Source organism: Cervus canadensis, chromosome 10 (assembly GCF_019320065.1).
Source record: "Cervus canadensis isolate Bull #8, Minnesota chromosome 10, ASM1932006v1, whole genome shotgun sequence".
Lineage (NCBI taxonomy): Eukaryota > Metazoa > Chordata > Mammalia > Artiodactyla > Cervidae > Cervus > Cervus canadensis.
Window position 1 is genome coordinate 56,077,166 of NC_057395.1, and position 20,983 is coordinate 56,098,148.

Here is a 20,983-nt window from a genome sequence, read left to right on the forward strand (position 1 = left end):
GAAATCATCCAGAGTAACCTCTCACACCATCGAGACACCAAACTTTCTGCCTCTCTGCGAAGTCCAAGACCCGCAGCTGCTTCCAATTAGGATAAGCAAACTCTCCTTCCAGAGCATCTCACTCCACGGTCCCCATGGCCGGCTCTTCAAAGCACACTCCGTCGCCCCATGCAAGGAAGAAAACACACCCTTTCACCACCTGGGGCCCGTGGTCCCTTCCCTCTTTTCCCTCTTCACCATGTTAATTCTTTTCTGAGTCCTCAGCAGCCTCCAGCCTTATCCATGGGGATTTCTTGGAAGGTCCCCTTGCTTCTGGTGTTTGCATCATTCCAGTGAATTTCTCCCAATGACATTCAGATCTATAAACTTCCAGTGCTGCAAAAACACGCCATGGACCGTGCTGGGCACTATGGGCTCTGCTTCCTCAGCCTTCAGTCTCCCTTTTCTCCCATGACAGCTTGGGAGGTACTTCATCCCCACAGCTGGCTCCTTACCTGCAAGGTTCTTTAGGAGAGGCCTTCCCTCCCTGGTTCAGGCCTGGCTTAATCAGAGTCCCAGTGAGTATGGGTTTGGGGGAGGGGGATGTGAACCAAGCAGATTTGCCTGGGATTTTGTCACCAGCTAATGAGGGTCCTGAGTGCTCTTCAACGCTAAGGAAAGTCCCCTGTGATACCCCAGGGGGATTCTGTTGGCTGCTGAATGATATGACCATGCTTCTTATGACGCCACCCTCCCCCAAAAAAGTCAACCTTTCAACTTACCAACTGCTGTGTGATACATTGTCCTGTGTATTCCACTGTTTTCCTCTAGGCTCTGTTCGAACACATTATTCCTTCTTGTTTGTTTTTATAAAAATGGGGACATCGGATTAACATAACTCTTATGTTAAACTCGGTGGCTCTTCCCTACCATATTTATCAATTGACTCATTCTTTTGGACCCTGAAGCATATGTCTTTTTTTTTTTTTTTGAAGCATATGTCTTGAATAGATGTACTCTGGTTTATTGAACTGTTTGCTTGCTAGCGGGCATTTATGCTGCATTCTACTAAAACTGCCTTGGTGCACCTGTCAATGTACTTTTTTAAGACAAAGGTCTAAAAGTAGACATGTTAGTTGAAAGGGAAAATGTCAGTGAACACGCCACGGATGGACCGCAAGGGCTCTGCCGTCACACACCTTGACCTTGGCTCTCTGTGGCCACCACCTGATGGTGCCCTGAGTCTTGTTCTGCGAAAATTGAGGAGAGGGCTCGTGGTGAGTGAGAACCTTCTGTGTATCAGGCTCTGAGCATTTAGAACTTTATGTGCATTTAACCCTGCGAAGCCAAAACAATTACTACCCCCATTTACTTTGCAACTCTATGGACTGTAGCCCACCAGGCTCCTCTGTCCATGGGATTCTCCAGGCAAGAATACTGGAGTAGGTTGCCATGCCCTCCTCCAAGGAATCAACCCAGGGATGAACCCACGTCTCTTGCATCTCCTGCCCTGGTCAGTAAGTTCTTAACCATTAGCGCTGCCTGGGAAGCCCACATTTACAGATGAGAAAACTGAGGCTCAGGGAAAGTAAGTTGCCCTAAATCATAGATCTGATATATGGGGGAAAAAAAGGAATTTGGCTCCAGTCTTGCCTGACTTTGTAGCCTGTGCTCAGCACCCCCACCTCCCCTTCCCGGAGGCTGTTAGTGGGTGCATGGATGATGGATGGGTGGATGACAGATGGATTACCTCCACAATAATTGATTAGAAATCAATTGGTGTGGGGTAGATGTGAAGTTCTCTTCATCTGGTTTGAATTATTATGAAATCAGGATTATGTTGTTATTTTTCAGGCTACATTCTGAAAGACAGTGATTACTTTCTTTTATTCATTTATTTTCTTTTTCTATCAGCTTTAGCTACTAAATCCTCCTCAGTACAACCTTCTGGTTCTTCCCAGAACTGCCCAGGAAGAGGAGGCTTACTGTGTTCTAAGCCGTCGACTTCTAGGGTGGGTCAGACGTCCTCACAGAGACGGGCCCTTCTGAGGTCATTGCCTTTGGGGCTGTTTTGTCCACAAACTTCTGGCTTCTCAGGGAAAACACATTTGTATATGTGGAGAAAAAGAAACCCATGTGCACTGTTGATGGGAATGTAAATTGGTGCGTACACTGTAGAGAACATTATGGAGGTTTCTCAAAAAACTAAAACTAGAACTACCATGTGACCCAGCAATCCCACTCCTGGGTAGATGTCTGAAAAAAAGAACAACACTAATTTGAAAAGATCCATGTACCCCAATGTTCATAGCAGCATTATTTATAATAACCAATACATAGAAGCAATCTAAGTGTTCATCAGCATATGAATGGATAAAGATATATAAATATGTTATTGTTAGTCACTCAGTCGAGTCCAACTTTTTGTGACCCCATGGACTGTAGGCCACCAGGCTCCTCTGTCATTGGGATTCTCCTGGCAAGAGTACTGAAGTGGCTTGCCATTTCCTCCTCCAGGGTATCTTCCCCACCTAGGGATGGAACCTGGGTCATCAGCATTGCAGGAGAGGGCCATAAGGGGCACGTGTGTGATATCAGAAATTTGGCAAATGCAGGATGACCAATATTCCTATTTTGCCCAGAACTGAGGAGGACCCTGGGATGTTACACTTCGAGTCCTAAAATGGGGCAAGTCCCATGCAAACCAAGACAAGCTGGTCACCATGGTGAACATCTCTGTCCCATTAGGGATAAAAGAATGGATGGAGCTCATGAAGGCTCAGACTGGACCACTCCCCAAAGTTGGGCCATGTCCCTTGAGTCTCAAAGGCACATTCTGGAAATGTTTGGTGGAGTTTGGGAATTTAAAAAAAAAAAAAAAGCTAAATATTAATGACTTTCCTCCCTGCCTGGGTGCTTCTGATTGAATCTAGGGTGTTTATCTCTGATAGGGGGCTTGACGGTAATGAAGTCAAATCACCCTGCTGTCCTGCATGGGACAAAACTCCATTCCAGGCAACCACCAGAGCTAAACCCACCAGCCACCAGAGTATATGGCAGGGCCTCAGAAATTGCAAAGCATTATGCAAATGTAAGTAAGATATTATTTTCATCCTAGCTTATGAAGGTCCCTTGTGGTATTGGCAATTCTTATATGACAAAGATCTATGTTCCTTTTATGCTGAATTAATAATTCACTTATGCTAATAAAACAAAAGAAATCCAGTTGCCAGGGTCTCAGAACACCACCATGTCCTCCCATGAATTCTAATATGCTGGATTTTTCCTTTTTTTTTTTTTTCTTTTGAACCAGCAAATGAGAACAGGTGAGTTGCAAACTCTTGGCATATTTTGAGCCAAAAGTGGTCCACAGATGTTTTTTTTTTAATGTGAGACACAGGCCTCTGCTTTTGCTTGGCCTCAGAGCATAGCACCAGCTGCAAGTCGTTTGGATCAACTACCCACTTTTTTGGTCGAAGCGTGAGAGACCTGTGCTGATGTGACCTTTCACCCCTCCCCCTTACATGTGTATGTTTTGTTTGTTCTCCACAAATGTGCATGGCGGGTGGGCCCCATCACAACGTCAGCATTCCAACTCAGGTGGATATAATTGAACATATCTTATTTTGAGCCTTCCTGTTAGCAGAAATAGGTCTAACTTGGTCTTGGAATCTCAGATGTCCAGAAACGGTCTGGATCCACAGTAGTTACGTGTAAGCAAATCAGACATGCCTGATGTTTTTAAGGGTCTCTTCTCCATGAAAGCCCCAAGACTTTCTTGTTCAAAGAATCAATCCTATCACAAAATCCTTGTCTTTTGAATACCGGAAGAAAGCCCTGGAAGCTTAACAGAAAACTACCTTTCAAACTTGGATGCTAAAGAATTCATATTAATTCAGAAAAACCTTCCCTCGCTGACCTTCATCTTATCTTGACATTTAGTGAACCCCTGAAAGATCATTTAAATACAGACACAATCTGCCTTTTGTCTGACTTGCAGGGTAGAAAATGGCTGAATGCCCCCAGAGGTATTTCATATCCAGAGCAGATCTGCAGTCTATTCAGGCCAGGGCTACGGTAAAGGCTTTGCAGGAAGGACAACAGCACATGCTCCAAGAGAGAGCTGACCAGGTTGGGTTCTTACAGATGGGGGCTTTTTACCACCTCCCCCAGCCCACCCCTGATGCTCTATAATTGCACTGTTTTATCGGGTGATGTGGTTCTGCCCAAGTGCATCCAGAGATGGGCTATAACTCTCTATCCACACAAATTCTTCCCTCTGGTACACCAGGTGTCATCTGAAATTCATATGTATGTAATTGAAAATGACATTTCCTCCCACTATGCAGGAAAATGCCAAGCAGTGACCACAGGAGTGATTAATAATATAGCTCCTCCCACCTCAGCCCCCAGCTCCTAGGTTTAGGGTAGAAAGCAATTAGACTTCCACCTTGACGCTCCCTGCTGCCCCAAAGCGTATTATTTTATTCAATCTGTCAGTAATTTCCAACAATCTGGTTATAGAATCAAAGTACAATCCATAGGGTTTTTTCCCCTCCATTCATACTCTTAGAAGCTCTTTCTCCCTCAGATGAAATTGTGTTGAAATCTGTGTAGTGAGGCTCCGATCCTTGGTCCTACAGCGCCCTTTGCACGTTCCCAGGTCTGCGGGTCTCTCCAGGCAATGAACCGTTACTTCTCCAGCTCTGTTAATGTTTTGTGGCCGACGTGTCCCGCAGGAGGGGGACTACAGCTTTGCTTCCCACACTGCTGGTGAAAATTGAGTTGTCACAGCACTGGAGTCCACGATCATTTCTAATCACCCCACCCCTTGGTGGGAAGCATTTAGCTTTGGGTCAGTTGCACAGACCAAGGCAGGTATGAGGACAACCAGGGCAACAAGCCCATCTTCGACACCCAGGTGCTTCATGTGGCCATGAAGCCACAGGTAGATAAAATGTTAAATGTTCTTCCTTCTCAACAGTTCTCTTAACTAAAGACCAATATGCACCTTCTGTTCCCAGGCTCCCAGCCCTGAAGGGTTCTCTTCTGACGCTTTGAAGGCAGCACATTTTGAAGTGCTTGTTCCCGGATGCCTTCCTGGTCAGATGTGGACCATTTTTTATAAGTATCAAACAAAAGATGACTCATCTACACTGACCCAGGAATTGGTTTTTTTTAATTGGCTGATCTCTACTGGGAAGGGGGGAGGACTCAGCTACTAATGGAAAAGGTTAAGCTTTACAAACTTTATGTGAAATCAGACTGAAGATGGCTGAACAAAATAAAGCAGCCTCGGTGGGCGGGGTGTTCTGAGTGAGTCCTGGGTGAGACCACATGTGGGGTAGAACTGCCCCTTCTCAAGCCAAAAACAGGCTTGTTTTTCAAATGCTTCCCCATCTCAATGAAGAGAGAATGAGAGACAAAGAGGAAGACTCCAAATACAAATCTAAGCCTCTGGAATTTTATCAGATCCCAGTGTGTCTCACTTCTGTCCCTACATAAGTCAGAAGAGATCGTCTCGCTTCACACGTCTCACAAGATTCAACACTGGACGGCAGGCATTCGGAATCTTCTGTTACTACAGTGACATTTTCCCTTTCATCTTTTCATCCAGATGACTGTAAAAACTGCAAGGCAATTAAAGCCATCTACTCCTTTATCAGAGGGTTTATGGACAGCAGTTCTCAAGCCTTGGGGTCAACGGACCCTCTAAGTATTTTGTTTTAAGGCTTAGATTATTCACATATTAACAGTTGGGGTGAGCTGTTGTGAAAATTAAAGAAGGCGGGGGGAAAGTCAGGTTAAAAAAGATGCCAACACAAAACCCTAAATGGGTCCATATAGAGTTTTACGCAGCTCTACACAACTCCCCCTTGAGCTGGTTAGAAGATGCTACTTTCATCTTAGGTACCTCCCATTCTCAGGAACAGTATACACCTTGTAGACAGGAATGTGCATTTATATTTTAGGTCAATTTTCAGCTTTTCAGTTCCAGAAAAACCTCCTTCCTAGATCCTCAAGCATGGTGTGAATTTCTTGGTCATAGCGTTTAGGATAAAATATACTCTAACTCTGCCCATAAAATCCCCCAGGTCCGGCCTTGCCTCCTGCAGTCTCGCTTCCTGCTCCCCAGTCCACACACCTGTCCCCCTCTGTGCCCGGGGCCATACCATTGTCTTTTCAGTTCCTGCCCCTCAAAACTCCCTCCACCTGGAACATCCACTTTCCTCTCATTCTAATTCATCCCTCAGCGTTCAGTCTCAAGGTACCCTGATTCTGTGGGTTTCCCCAGTTCTTTTCTCACCTGGCATGGCCCCTTTTAGCATTTGAATAATTGTAAGTAAATAAGGTGTAATATTTTGTTTCACAACATCTTTTCTACCAGGTTGTGCCTAGCGGATGGCAGGTGTTCAATAAATAGTTTGTTGGATGCATGGAAGGGAGGAAGAAGGGGAGGGAGGATGGAAAGAAGGGAGGAAGGGAGGCTGGGGGAGGGAGGGCAGGAGAGAGGGTAGATGCACCCGCAGTGGAACCTCACTGTGGTGGATACTGTGAGGTACCACCAGATCTCCTCTAGTGAAGGACTGTTGCCCCAGCCCCTGGAAGTGCTGTCGGCAGGCACTGTTGGTGCCTATGGCGACTGCCTCAGCTGCAGAGAGCTGCCTCCCCAAGGTCACACCCCTTCTCCAGAGCATTCCACAGGTTGGCCAAGGCTGTCATAGTCTGTGTTAGAGTTCAGCTTCTCCCTCTGCCCAACGTGTTTCCTCATTCTCCTTTGCACAGGGCTGGACCTTAAGAGCATTTCCTGATAGATCTCAGGCACTAAACTCTGTTTCAGAGTCTGCTTATGGGAAAAGCTATCCTGAGGCTCATAAGCCTCTCCTAGAAAACAGATGCCCCTTAAGTCTAGGATGGACCAAGCCCTAAAATTCAGGCTCCTGGTAGCAGTGGACAGGGGGACACTAAGTGAGATTCCCAGTTGCATCTCTAAAGCTGACAGTTTTGGCAAAAACTCGAGAAGAAGGGCCTTTCTAGAACTGTTGGAATCAGCAATCTAGAAGTCCTCTACTGAAAGTAGTCAGCATCTAGAAAGTAGTCAGCATCTAGAAGTCCTCTACTGAAAGTAATTTTAAAAGTATAAAAAGTCACAGAAAGTCCTGGTGCCTGGCAACATACTAAGTACTCAGCAAATGTTTGTTGAAACAATGAAAGCTTCTCTTTTTTTCTCCTGTTCTCTCTTTCTCCCCTAAGAATTTAAAGCCAGAGAAAGATAATAAGACTAAAACATTCAGCTCCATCAGCTGTTTTCTCTAAGTCACTTGTTTTTAGCACAAAAGTGATAACTATTTGTAATGTATTTTTCCATTATTTTCTTTGTGCAGGAGTTTTTAAATTAATTTATTCTCTCCCTGCATCAGGTTGTCTTATAAGTGAAGATGTGAAGTGTTTGTCTTCCAAATGCTTTTGGTGATGTCTTTTTTGCTGTTAACATCTTCTTTGTCTATGCTTGTGATCCCTGCCAAATTGCCCACAGAGCAGCAATTCAAGTACATAAATTATGGGACCACATAGGCACCAATCACATCTATTGGAGTCCAAATGTCTTGAGAGAGTTTTCTTTTTGAAAAACTGACACAATCACACCTAGATTAACTGGAACATTTGGAGGATGGGTTAGTCTGGATAATATATTTTTCTGGCTGATTTCCGGTTAACCAGAACTCCATTGATATTTCCCAACCCTGATGCAGAAAATTTTTATAAAATATATTGATCCTCTTGACGCTCTTATCAAGGAGAGTGGAGATAATGGACAATTTCGGAGGCAGAATCCGGTCATGTCATGGCAAGCATGTTGGATGTTGAGGCTTTCATATCAGTCACATCCTTACTTCTGACTCAAGCCAGGACCACATCCTCTGGTTCTCAATTTCCTCTACAAAGAAGAAGATGCAAAACAACCTTTCAGATTTGGTGCATCCCCGTCAATCCTAAAGGAAATCAACCCTGAATATTCATTGGAAGGACTGATGCTGAAGCTGAAGCTCCAATACTTTGTCCACCTGATTCTAAGAGCTAACTCTTTGGAAAAGACCCTGATGCTGCGAAATACTGAAGGCAGGAAGAGAAGGGGCGACAGAGGATGAGATGGTTGGATGGCATCACCGACTCAATGGCCATGAATCTGAGAACACTCCAGGAGATAGTGGAGGTCAGAGGAGCCTAGCGTGCTGTAGTCTATGGGATTGCAGAGAGTTGGACATGACTTAGTGACTAAATAAGAACAAAACCAGATCTGAAAACTCTTTGGTTCCCAGCAGCAGTATTCATGCTCTTTCATTCCATTGGTTATAGAGGTCAATGAAGACTGTTTGGGAATCTGGGTTGCATCTACCCTCACAGTAAAAGCTGATCTTTAGATCTATATTTGCTGGATGTCTAATCGATATTCAAACATCTGTTTACATGGACTTAACTTCCCATGTCCTAGTTCTTTCTCCTCAAGGTGGAATGAGGAGTGAAAAAAATGAAGCTAATTGGACCTTAACCCATAGATGGTTTAGAGTACATGGATTCAAAATGCATGTCCTAATGCCTCTTGATGAAAGTGAAAGAGGAGAGTGAAAAAACTGGCTTAAAATGAACACTCAAAAAACTAAGATCATGGCATCCAGTCCCATCACTTCATGGCAAATAGATGGGGAAACAGTGATGGACTTTATTTTCTTGGGCTCCAAAATCACTGCAGATGGTGATTGAAGCCATGAAATTAAAAGACGCTTGCTTTGAATTTAAAAGACGCTTGCTTTGAATTTAAAAGACGCTATGACCAACCCAGACAGCATATTAAAAAGCAGAGACATTACTTTGCCAATAAAGGTCCGTCTAGTCAAACCTATGGTTTTTCCAGTAGTCACGTATGGATGTGAGAGCTGGACTTAAAGAAAACTGAGTGCCAAAGAATTGATGCTTTTGAGCTGTGGTATTAGAGAAGACTCTTGAGAGTCCCTTAGCCTGCAAGGAGATCATACCGGTCAATCTCAAAGGAAATCAGTCTTGAATGTTCATTGGAAGGACTGATGCTGAACCTGAAGCTCCAATACTTTGGCCACCTGATGCAAAGAGCTGACTCATTGGGAAAGACCCTGATGCTGGGAAAGACTGAAGGCAGGAGGTGAATGGGGATGACAGAGGATGAGTTGGTTGGATGGCATCACCGACTCGATGGACATGCGTTTGAGCAAGCTCCAAGAGTTGGTGATGGACAGGGAAACCTGGCATCTGGAGTCCATGGGGTCACAATAGTCGGGCAGGACTGAGTGACTGAACTGAACTGAACTGAACTGAACACAACTGGGGAAGTTCCAGAGGTGATGTTACAGAAAGCATCAGGACTGGGATATGGAGCCTAGACTCTGCTTCTGGTCCTGCCGAGGCAAGTCTTTCTCCTCATTCTAGTCTTGTCATCCAGTCCAAGTATAAGGCTGCTCTGGGGTCTCTAATAGACTGTGACCTCACCTTCTTAGACCAAAGTTTCTGAACCTCAGCAGTATTGGCACTGAGACTGGATACTTCTTGGTGGGGACCATTCTGTGCCTCATAGGCTGTTGAGTAGCATCTCTAGATGACTGTTCATCTCTGATAATGAGGTGATAATCAGAAAGGGGGTGGAGCCAAGTCACGCATCTTAGACTCGTTTTTCCCCTTGATGCCTAGTGAGCCATTTGTTTCTTCACTTAGCAGGTGTACATTAATAGTTGCTATGAACTAGGCATTGACCCAGTTGCTAAGAACCTCAAGACACCATGCCCCGCCTCCAAGGGAGTCTCTTTGGGGTTGTTTATGTGGCTGTCTCATTATGTACTTCATGGACCTCTACCATCCAGCTCTTAATTTTAACAAGAAGGGGACTTTCTGAGTAGAGTATGGCTTATGTGTGCACACCTGAGCATAGGGTGGGACTCCTTAGAGCAAACATGTCTTATGGGAACTCTAACATATAGAAAAAAAACAAGCCTAGATACCTGACCTTTTATTTACGATGAAGCCTAGGGGCTCTGTCTGAATTTTTGCTGAATTCTGATGAATTCTTCCCAGTTTCATGCAACATACACATAGAAAACAGCTCGACTGCCACTAAGGTCAGAGACAGGACTGAGTCCCATCCACAGATGCTGCACATACAAAGCTGCCAATTTCCTATAGGAAACCATTCACACCTGCATTTATCCAGAGACTAGTTCCTCTACTTATGGGTAGAAATCACATGGACTAATGCTTGGATCCTCAGAGGTAAAAAGTATTGACTTTGCCTCTGGCAGAAGCTGAGGGAGACGGAGAACAGACGTCATTCACAGCTGGGGACAAATGTCTTAGACGCCACCAAGCAGTTCCTTCTGCATTTGCAGCCTGGAGATTAACAGGCTGTCCCCAAATATGCAACTGGAGACTTGTTCTCAGTGGCTGTTAGCACAGCCAAATCCATTTGCTTCAAATTCAAGAGTAAGGAAGCTAGTCTTTCATCAGAACCGAAGGGACTGCTGGTGGTTCAGCATGAATCCCTAATACACTTTCTTGTGTATCACTCTGTACTCATTAACCAACCAACCAATAAAACAACAAAACATTAAAAAAATATATTGACGCAACCAGCTATTATGTGATTGTTCCTTCAAGACTAATAGATGTGAGCGTCCTTTGACTTGGAATGTTAATTGCTCAGCTGTAAAGTTTGACTGAAGACACTTATCTGATAAACCTACAGTGCAACTTGCCCTCACCAGTTCTGTTGGCTGGAGAGAGAGCTGAGCTTAATAAAAACTGGAATAACTCAAGAAACTAACACAAGTATCTTTTAGATTAGTTCCATGTTTCCCCCCAGAGTGTGTGTGGAGGAGGGGCTAGCCAGGGTAGTACAAAGATGATATTTAACTGGTATGTGATGACCAATCTTAATACTTTTAATTCATATCGGAAAATACACACAACTACCAAAATAACGCTGAGATTTCACAGACACTAATTTACAAAAAGAGTAGCTTCTTTAAGACAGAGATGATTTAAATAAAAGTAAAGAATGTACCCACGTGTGGACAAATACGGCAAAAAGCAGTAAGATGGTTCTCAAATGATGGAAGTTTGGAAAGAATAGATCAATTTATGACTATACGCGTTTGATGAATTAGCAAAAAAAAGCTATGAAAATCCATCAGTCAGTATATCTGCTCTTCCCATGTTTCCATTCGCACTTTTTCTCCCAATGCATTTTGTCTCCATTGACTTCAAATGGCTCCAGGAGGTATAGGCATAAATACGTGTTGGTATGTAAAAATAAATCTACTATTCTTGCCAAGAGTACATGATTTATACTCATAAGGAGGCATTGTTTTTGAAGTAAGGATGTTTTCTCAGTTAATGAATAATATTAAATATCCAAGTAACATCAATTCCACAGGGAAAAGTTTGGGATTATTGGACTGTGGATAGTGCCCTCATGTGGCCTTAAAGTCTAGCTACATTTAAAAACACATTTCTAAGTTACGAACCTTTAAATATGGCAGACAATGACAGAAGGGACACATGGGGAAAGAGAACAACACAAGAAAATGTGATAATTTGCCATTACCCAATTCTTTCATTGAGTGGAATGGGATACCAATATGGCGGACAAAATGTCCGGTCAACTTTTCAGGAATATTCAGATATCCAACTTATCTAGGACATATTTTTGGTGGCAGTTTGAGTTGCCACTCCAGTGTTCTTGCCTGGAGAATCCCAGGGACGGGGGAGCCTGGTGGGCTGCCGTCTATGGGGTCGCACAGAGTCGGACACGACTGAAGCGACTTAGCAGCAGCAGCAGCAGTTTGAGTTAAAATGTTAACAAATCAAATAAGACATTTTCATTTTCAGTTTTATTTTTATCAAAACAAAATAATTTAACCATATAAAGAAGGAAATACATTTAAACAAACAACCAAGAAGCCAACAGCTTCTTGATTCTGAACAACGGATAGTGTAGTAAGTTCTAAAGAGTTGGCTGCATATATAAATACTGAGTCATCCTCTAGGGCTCCAAGTGACAGAAGCTGATTATTTTCCCTGGCTCTTTTTCTTTCAGTGGTAAACTAATACACTCAATGTCCTATACTTCAGATTGAATTATGTGTATTCCCACATACATACAAAGCATGAATGAAAAGGATTGTACAGGGTACAGATCTAGCACATAGGATTTCTTGAGTCCTGACATCTAGGTTTAAGGAGTATCTGGGAAAGAAGAGCAAAAAGCTGTGCTTACAGCTTGAGAAATGTAGTGTCTCAAACGCCAAAGAATCTCCCTCAAAAGAGTTCTGGGAGTCACAACTGAAGTGAGAAAAAATACATAAGCCCTGTTTGCCATGGCTGTAGAAATATGACCTCCATAGAGCCAGGCAGGTCATTTTTTCCTCACCAGATTAAATTATGTCTGGAGATTTGAGCAGCGGTACATTCCAATAATGATGACAGCTTCCATAACTACAAAATCTGCTGCACCAGGCAGGTTTTTGTGCAAAATGCAAATTCCTATGCTGGGAGAAAAAATGAATAATGTGATCATTCTAAGTAATGAATGTAAATGCAAGGAAATACATTTTGGCATGAGACAAAAATCATTCATCTGTCATGGCAAGAGCTGTGGTCACAATGCAATTGTACAAGGCCACTCTTCCCATCTGAGCTCTAGAGGAGGGATTTTAGGAGAGGGAAGTTTAACTTGCCCTTAGTTACCCATCATGCTGTTGACAGAGTTTTGATTCGAACACAGAAGCACCAATCCCCTGTCTTTTTTTTTTTTTTAAACCTCTTGGAAGATGAACCATAGGTTCTCCTGGGTTGTAAAATGAGGGGATGTTAGCTTGGTCCAGAATCTCAAAGACCATGAGTTGTCTCTATCCAGTCTTACAACAAGGAGGCATGAGTTGTCTCCATCATGCCTTACATCAAAGAAGAATCAGGTTGTCCATCAAAAAGCACATGACATTAAGAGCCACTTAACAGTATAGTTTGCCAAGAGCGGGGAAATGTGAAACCTCTTTTCTCTATGCATCATCAACAAGTGAGATCTGGCCGGGTGTAGGTACAGCTGGAGGGGCATACTTGGTGGTGTCTTGAGTATCACAGTTCATGGCATTTGTATACCTCGCTCCAAGAGAAGGAAAGAATTCCAAGTGCACTTTATCTTTGTCTGTGACAGCATCCTGGGAGTTATCCTCTGTGGGAGAAGCTGAGACACCCATTGGTTAAGACCCTTACCTCAAGCTACAGTGAAATTAACAGCACTGGGAAGAAGGGGGATCCCCGATTTTTAGACCCAGTTTGCCCTGTCCTAAAATAAATTTGCTCTCCCTTAACCATTCCACGGCACACGCTTGTACAGTCATAGCAGCAATGATCAATCAATAATACTGAAATTTTATTTTTAATAACCCAAACTGGGTTATAGTTCACCAATAATATCCTTAAAATATACCCCTATAGTTGCAGCTCACTTTAAGAAAATCCTTAAGAACTTGAGAAAATTAAGACTTATAAAATCAGAGATTGTCTGTTGCTTTATAAAAGAATTTTTCATTAAAAAAATATTTACCTTGAGATGATTTCCAAAAGCCAATTCCTCTAGGGTCATTCAAACTACATTTTTTAATTTGTTTTTTTTTTTAATCCACTCAAATACAGCTTTTCACAAATTCATGTTGATATGAAGTAAAGTACATTTGTAAACATTGCCACCAAATAGCCAAAAGGACCATCAGAGAGAGGAATATTAGTGACCTGCTCATCTTTGTATGAGAGGCACAGAGAGTTAGGGATGGAATCAGCATTCTGCCATGTTTGATGGAGGCTGAGATGTGGCAGCCAGCAATGATGGGTTGTAGAAGGATCAAGCTCCCACCTGATTCTCCTGAGGTCGTGCTGTTGGGAGCTATGATGTACTGACCTCAGTACAGTGATGCAGCCAGCAACTCAGCAACAACCTGGGAAAGAAGGATCTAGACCATAGTTTGCCCCCCTGACCAGTGCCTCCCAAGACAAAGTAACTAGCTTATCCTACAGATATGCTGGCTTCCTCCCATACCGTAGTGTTCTGTTTTTGCTTCTAATTTTTGCATTATAAGCCACCATTTAGAAATGGGTTGACTGCACCCCGCCTAAACCTGGACCTCTGGGGAAAAAATTAGAAGAAGCTTCCCTGAGTCCACATTCTTCAAAAAAATAATAATTGGGTTTAGTTCCCCACATCCCCCTCCCAAACTTTTTGGGTGCAAGACTACTCCTAATGAGGCCCTCCTCCGAGCCACACTCATGAGAATCGGGGCCCAGAGTAGCATTCAGTGGATCTGGTCTTACTCTCTCCTTCCCAGAAGGAGAAAAAGGTGCTGAAAGGGACCAAGTCTTCACCAAGATTCCCCAGCCAGCTCTGGACAAGGTCAGGCCTTCTCTCCCTCTTCCTCCAGGACTCAGACCACTTTCCTAGATCTTCTCTCACTACAGTGGCAAGGATAAATCAAAGGATAGATAATTACATCACTTTTGTTTGGTTTAGAAAGTACAGGAAGCAAATGCCTAGCCTCCTTCTTACGTTTTCCTTGACTGGACTTGAAATCACTAGGCTATGTTGGAGCGCATCTGAAATGACCACAGACATAAGCTAAGTCACTGGGGGAAGCTGACCCTACCACAAAGTTTCTGTATAAACAACCCTAAAATTGGAAACTTCACTTGAAGACTCTTGAAATCTGACCGTCCTTCATCACAGACAAGGACGCATTAAAGCATCTTCGTACCGTGCGAGATGTTTCGCGTTGCCTTTGAACTATGTCGTAGGAACATCCTTACATCAAAGTGAAGCCAAGAGAGCTGGGCTATAAATTCCAAATGGTACAAAATCATACTAAAAGCAAGTATAAAATTTTATTGAAATGCAGCAGTGTGGATCTCCTGAAGTTTCTCCTCTCCCATTTAAAGAGGAGAAGACTGTGGTAACTTGGAGGCTTTGCTCACCACTGACGTACATCAGCTATTTTCTTCTGCACAGGGGTGCACGGGCTTGGAATCCTGGGGAATTTTCTCTGTGCTGTTCTGACTTGCACAATACAGAGGCTGATTTAATTTGACAGCAAAGTAACACCAAGCCCCCAAAATAAAATTACCAAGATGTAAAACAGCGTCAAAACTCCAATTAGTTTTGTAACCTTGAAGCTTCTGGAGGAAATCTGAAAGGCTCCCATCACGATGAGCAGGCATCAGTTTAAGCTGTAGAGATTACTAAAATGTAACCCTCTAATTGAAATTGCTCAGAGCACAATATGACAGAGAGAATTGGAGGAAAACAAGTGAATTTTCCCCCTCAAAAATGACTCATTACAGAGACTGTTCTATCAACTTTTAACACAATGTTCCTTTTGCAAGAGCTGGAAAAACCAAGGGTTCCAGAGGTCTCCACAGAAAAGGCACCAGGAACACAAGCTAAACATGCTGTGTCATTGAATCACACATAAGCATTGACCATTTGTGCAACATTGAGAGACACTCAGTATTTCACCAGCTCATAGGCATTTTGAAGTATATTTACAACTTCCACTAAGGAGGCAAATTACTGAGACCAAACTTCAGTTTTTGGAGGAATCTGGAATGAACAGAAGTATCTCACTGCCCAGTTCACACCCCAGCTCCTTTGCAAGCTCCCCCAACTTTCCCAAGTACCATTACCCTCTTTGAAGCCAACCCCAAGCTCACTGATGGAGGAGACCTGTCACCTTGACCCTGGTTCAGAAGCAAGTCAGTTGTGGCTCTCTGGGTCAATGCCAGTTTCCTGGGTAAGGCAGTGAGGAACCAAAGCAGAGGACACAGCTAGGAGTCAAGACACAGTCCTCATGCAGGTCTACCCTTCTTACACTTTATTTCACCGCCACATTTGCCCTGCTGATGCCTTGTGAGCAGGGCATCTGGGGAGGAGTGAGGCTGAGCTTGGGCTTCAGAGTAGGTTGGGGAGATCTTAGAAAGACCCCCAGATGGCTTTCCTCTCTCAGGGGCTTCATGAATAGAGTTCATTTCTGCCGCCCACTTGATGGCATTGACTGCAAAGCATCAACCGTCTCTGACGACAGACACCATCTTTCTCTGGAAGCATCAGATTTCTATCACTAACCGATCTTCATCATCACTGCTGGTGTCGCTGGACTCCACACGAGTTTGCTTTCTCATTCCTTCCAAACTTCTCTTCCTGAGGGTTTTCAAAGAGGCTGCAGGGATCTCCGTGGGCAGCCCTGGCTTAGAAGGGACAGCATCATCCTTTAGAGTCATGAATCCTTGACATTTCCCATTGTCAGGTCCTACCAGGGGGCAGGGGACCAGCCCTTCCCTACACCCACATTGCCCCCCAGAAGGAAAACATGACTTGTGTTTCCCGTCCTCTTGGTGTGAACTAGCTGAACCTGGTCCTAAAGCTGGTATTTCAAGATGAATTTTTCCAGTGGACCCCGGTGTAACTGAACCTGAAATTCTCTGCCCAGATGAAGGCTTCCCTGGCAAAAGGTTTGGGGACATGCCCTCTGCTATCGTTTTTCTGTCTGGAGAGCTTTGTGTGAGAATCTCCTCTTCACCCTGGTCTTGTGGTTCCACACTGTGAATTCCCAGGGTTGTATGGCCTGCTCTTGCCCCCAGGGAAGGACAGACAGCAGATGCAGAGGTAGCAAGGTCATGGCCGAGAGAGGTTCCTTTGGACACAAAGGAAGAAGGCTCTTGAGCATCTGAGAAAACGCATGGTGTGGGGTCTGTTGAGATGTGCTGCTGGGAGGGCAGCAAGTGAGTCTCCAATGATCCCATGTCGAGACCTTTGCTGCAGGCTGGAAGTCTGTCATTAGCCCCGAGGAAGTCAGATGGCAGAGATAAACCTGACCCCACCACAGTGATTAGAGGACAACCAGCCCCATGCTCACCAGCAGATGAAATCTCCTGCAACAAAGTGCAAAGAAAAATAAATGGAGGGGGGAAAAGGTTAATTGGTACCAAAAAACTTGTGGTCAGAGATGTGGTCCTCAATGAGAACAAGGTCTGGAGGTCCTGATTCTTTACTGAGTGTGAACCTCGATACAATGTTCTCCTCAGTTTCCATTAATAATTAATAGATGCATTAACTCCAGGAGAATTCCCTGTTGACACACAGTAAGCTACTGAGATTGCTATGTATTTTTATCTGGACTTAAGAAAACTCAATCACTCAGTTATCCAACCAGCTCTGAGCATCCAATTTTAGATCATTACTTAATGTGTGCTACTCAATGTATGTGTGTATGCTCAGTCCTGTCTGACTCTTTGTAACCCCCTGACTGTAGCCCACCAGACTCCTCTGTTTTGGGGGATTCTCCAGGCAAGAAAATGAGAGGGTTGCCGTTTTCTCCTCCAGAGGATCTTCCCGACCCAGGGATCAAACCTGCATCTCCTGCACTGGCAGGTAGGTTCTTTACCACTACCACCAACTGGGAAGCATCTTTATTCAGGTATGAATTATTAAGGGACTTGGGATTTTTTTTAATCAACTGTGAGATCATCCCAATGGTTCACTGCCCACTCATTCAGCACCATGTTTGAGGCATCTGTTTGCCTCAAGGGGCTTTTTATGCCAGGAAACTTCTCTAGGTGTCCTGAGTGAGTTTTGCCACACTGTACACTAACAAGAAAAAGAGAGGCAAAAATCTAGACCACAGAACGGTACAGGCAATTTGAAATCATAGTTCTCACCTTTGCGATCGGTCTGTCTGTGTCCCCTACGGTTCTTAAGCTTGTGTTAGAACAGAAACTCCTGGAGACGTGTCCGCTCTCCTCCTCCTCCTGCTCTCTGTTCTCAATGCAAACAGATGATTCTGAGGTGACACAAGAGGGCTCCCCTGACAGATTCAGACCTGAAGTGGGGGCACACAGATACACACCTGAAATTATAAAGTCAGCCAATAGCCACTTCCCAGGAGTTGACCTGTCTCTCTGACACCAGCTCCGAGCTCATCAACTGCATCCTACATGGCATGTCCACCAACTTGATTTACCTTGAATAGGTTCACATGGTCAAATAAAATGTCTCTACTTCTGCTAAGGAGAGAGATGGAAAAACCAATTCCCAAGGCAGAAAAATCCCTGATTACAGATATTTTTAAAAATATTTCATGGGGATCTTTTTTTTTTTATTAGAGTCATCTTCCTTGCCACATTGATTAATTTTGGATTGGCTTGAGTTCTGTGGTCATTCAACTGAGGCCAGAGTAGAAATATTGAGAAAGGAAATTTCCCTGTCATGTTGGATGTCTTGATCTCATCAGAGCACTGACTGCAGAAGGGTGATGGGCTTTTGTGCTGCTGTTGTTTTGTGGTGGTTTTTGTGATGAATGTGGGAAGAGGGGTGACAAAGGCTGGCCTTGACAATCCCCGCCAAATATCATCTGCCTTTCAAGGGAGCCTTACTCTCTCTTCCATTGTATCATTTTGGCCTGGGATACAGGTCAGAAGGATCATGAAATTTCAGAGCATGTAGATCCCATCATGAGAGCAGAGCAGAAAAGCATTCTATAAGGACTGTGTCGCCAGAGAAAAGGATTCAAGCCACTTTTCAGTTTACGAACTTTAAAAAAACTTTGCATGCTGCAGTCCATGGGGTCACAAAGAGTCGGATATGACTAGGCGACTGAACAACAACAACACAGCTGATTTACAATTTTGTGCCAGTCTCTTCTGTACAAAGTGACTCGGTTATACACATATGCGTGCTGAGTCACTTTAGTCGTGTTCGGCTCTCTGCAACCCTATGACCCATAGCCGGTCAGGCTCCTCTGTCCATGGGATTCTCCAGGCAAGAATACTGGAGTGGGTTGCCATGCCCTCCTCCAGGGGATCTTCCTGACCCAAGGATCAAACTTGCATCTCTTATGTCTCCTGCATTGGCAGGCGGATTCTTTACCACTGAGCCACCTGGGAAGCCCTAGACATATATAGACGTTCTTTTTTATATTCTTTTCCATTATAGTTTATCATAGGATATTGGGTGTAGCAGAGCTCCATGTGCTCTACAGTAGGACCTTGTTGTTTTGTTTTTTTTTATTTTTTTATTAGTTGGAGGCTAGACCTTGTTGTTTATCCATCCTATATATAATAGTTTACATCTGCTAACCCCAAACTTCCAGTCCTTCCTTCCCCCACCCCCTCCCTCCTTGTCAATCTACTTTTATTTTGATTAACATTACACATGCACAGGGTTGGTTTTCTTTTTTTTAAGTTGTCTTTCTACTTAAGAAAAACAGCCACATTTGCCCACCCACTCATTTTTTCCCACTTGGGATTCCTTTCATGTTTATCTCCTTCTCCCCTAAGGACAAGCATGTAGCATTACTTCTAGATTCCCCTTTTCCACTTTGCAGAACAGCTGATGATGTCATGAGGGGAGAGGCGGGTTTAGAAGCTTCATCCACAAGCCTCATCACTCCTACCCATGGGCACACGTCCCTCCCCTCTCTCTTCAGTTATATGTTATATAACTATGCTGTCAAGATTTTGTTGAGGATATGCAATGTTTACATCACTATGTTCAGGAACATGCTTTTCACCACCAAGTCAAGTAGTGTATTATGATTACATTGCCTTTCTTGCCAACACTGTTTTTCGTGGAATTAATCATTATTTTGTCTTCTTCTTCTGCCTAGTTTTTTGTACTAATTTATTACCAAAACCACCTCCCATTTCCTTCCCAATTGTCTTTTATTTCGTTTTATTCATTCATTTTATTGCCTTGGAAACTTCTCACTCAGAACTTTCTGACCTACTCCCAGTGGACCACTACTCCCTAGGCCCAAAGCAGGGCTGAGCCAATGCATCTCCCTACACCCCCATCCTAGCAATTTTCTTCACCTCTTGTTCCTGGACACCCCACCCCCCGACATACACACACAGACACACACATACTTCTTTTTCCTGGATTTACTCTCTTTGCATTCTTTCCTAATGCAAAACTTCCAGCAATTTCATGAGAAAGGGTGAAATAAAATTCTTTAGACTTTAACTAGTGGCTTGTCTGGGTATAGCTGTCAGAACTGAAGATGTGGCTCCACAGAGCTCTGGCTGTTGAGAAGTCTGGAGCCAACATGATTTACTGTTCCCAGTCCTTAGGAGGAAATGATTTTGTTTTTCTCTCTGGAAACTCCTAAGCTCCTTTTTATTTTTTTAAATTTTTTTAACTTTGGAAAGTTTTATTTATCACAATGCAGTTGATATATATGGGTTTTGCTGACCCATTTACACCCCAACTTTCTTTTTTTTTTTTTTTCCTTTATTTTTAGTTGGAGGCTAATTCCTTTACAGTATTGTAGTGGTTTCTGCCATACATTGACATGAATCAGCCATGGATTTACATGTGTTCCCCATCCTGAACTCCCCCCTCCCACCTCCCTCTCCATCCCATCCCTCTGGGTCTCCCCAGTGCACCAGCCCCGAGCACTTGTCTCATGCATCCAACCTGGACTGGCGATCTGTTTCACACTTGATAATATACATGTTTCAATGCTGTTCTCTCAGATCATCCCACCCTCGCCTTCTCCCATAGAGTCCAAAAGTCTGTTCTATACCTCTGTGTCTCTTTTTCTGTCTTGCATATAGGGTTATCGTTCCCATCTTTCTAAATTCTATATATATGCGTTAGTATACTGTATTTGGTGTTTTTCTTTCTGGCTTACTTCACTCTGTATAATGGGCTCCAGTTTTATCCACCTCATTAGAACTGATTCAAATGAATTCTTTTTAATGGCTGAGTAATATTCCATTGTGTATATGTACCACAGCTTTCTTATCCATTAGTCTGCTGATGGGCATCTAGGTTGCTTCCATGTCCTGCCTATTATAAACAGTGCTGCGATGAACACTGGGGTACACGTGTCTCTTTCAGATCTGGTTTCCTCAGTGTGTATGCCCAGGAGTGGGATTG

The 20,983-nt window shown here is 43.6% G+C and overlaps 1 protein-coding gene across 1 annotated transcript in view; it reads right to left on the bottom strand.

The window, feature by feature from the left end:
• Positions 1-11,872: 11,872 nt before the first annotated feature.
• ZNF831 (zinc finger protein 831) overlaps positions 11,873-20,983 on the bottom strand; it is an 87,535-nt gene continuing 78,424 nt past the window's right edge. The window contains exons 5-6 of the mRNA XM_043480186.1: positions 17,764-17,924; positions 11,873-16,977 (exon numbers count right to left, since the gene is read on the bottom strand). Coding sequence (XP_043336121.1) covers positions 16,153-16,977; positions 17,764-17,924 — 986 coding nt within the window. The 3' untranslated portion in view covers positions 11,873-16,152. The remainder of the gene's footprint in view (positions 16,978-17,763; positions 17,925-20,983) is intronic.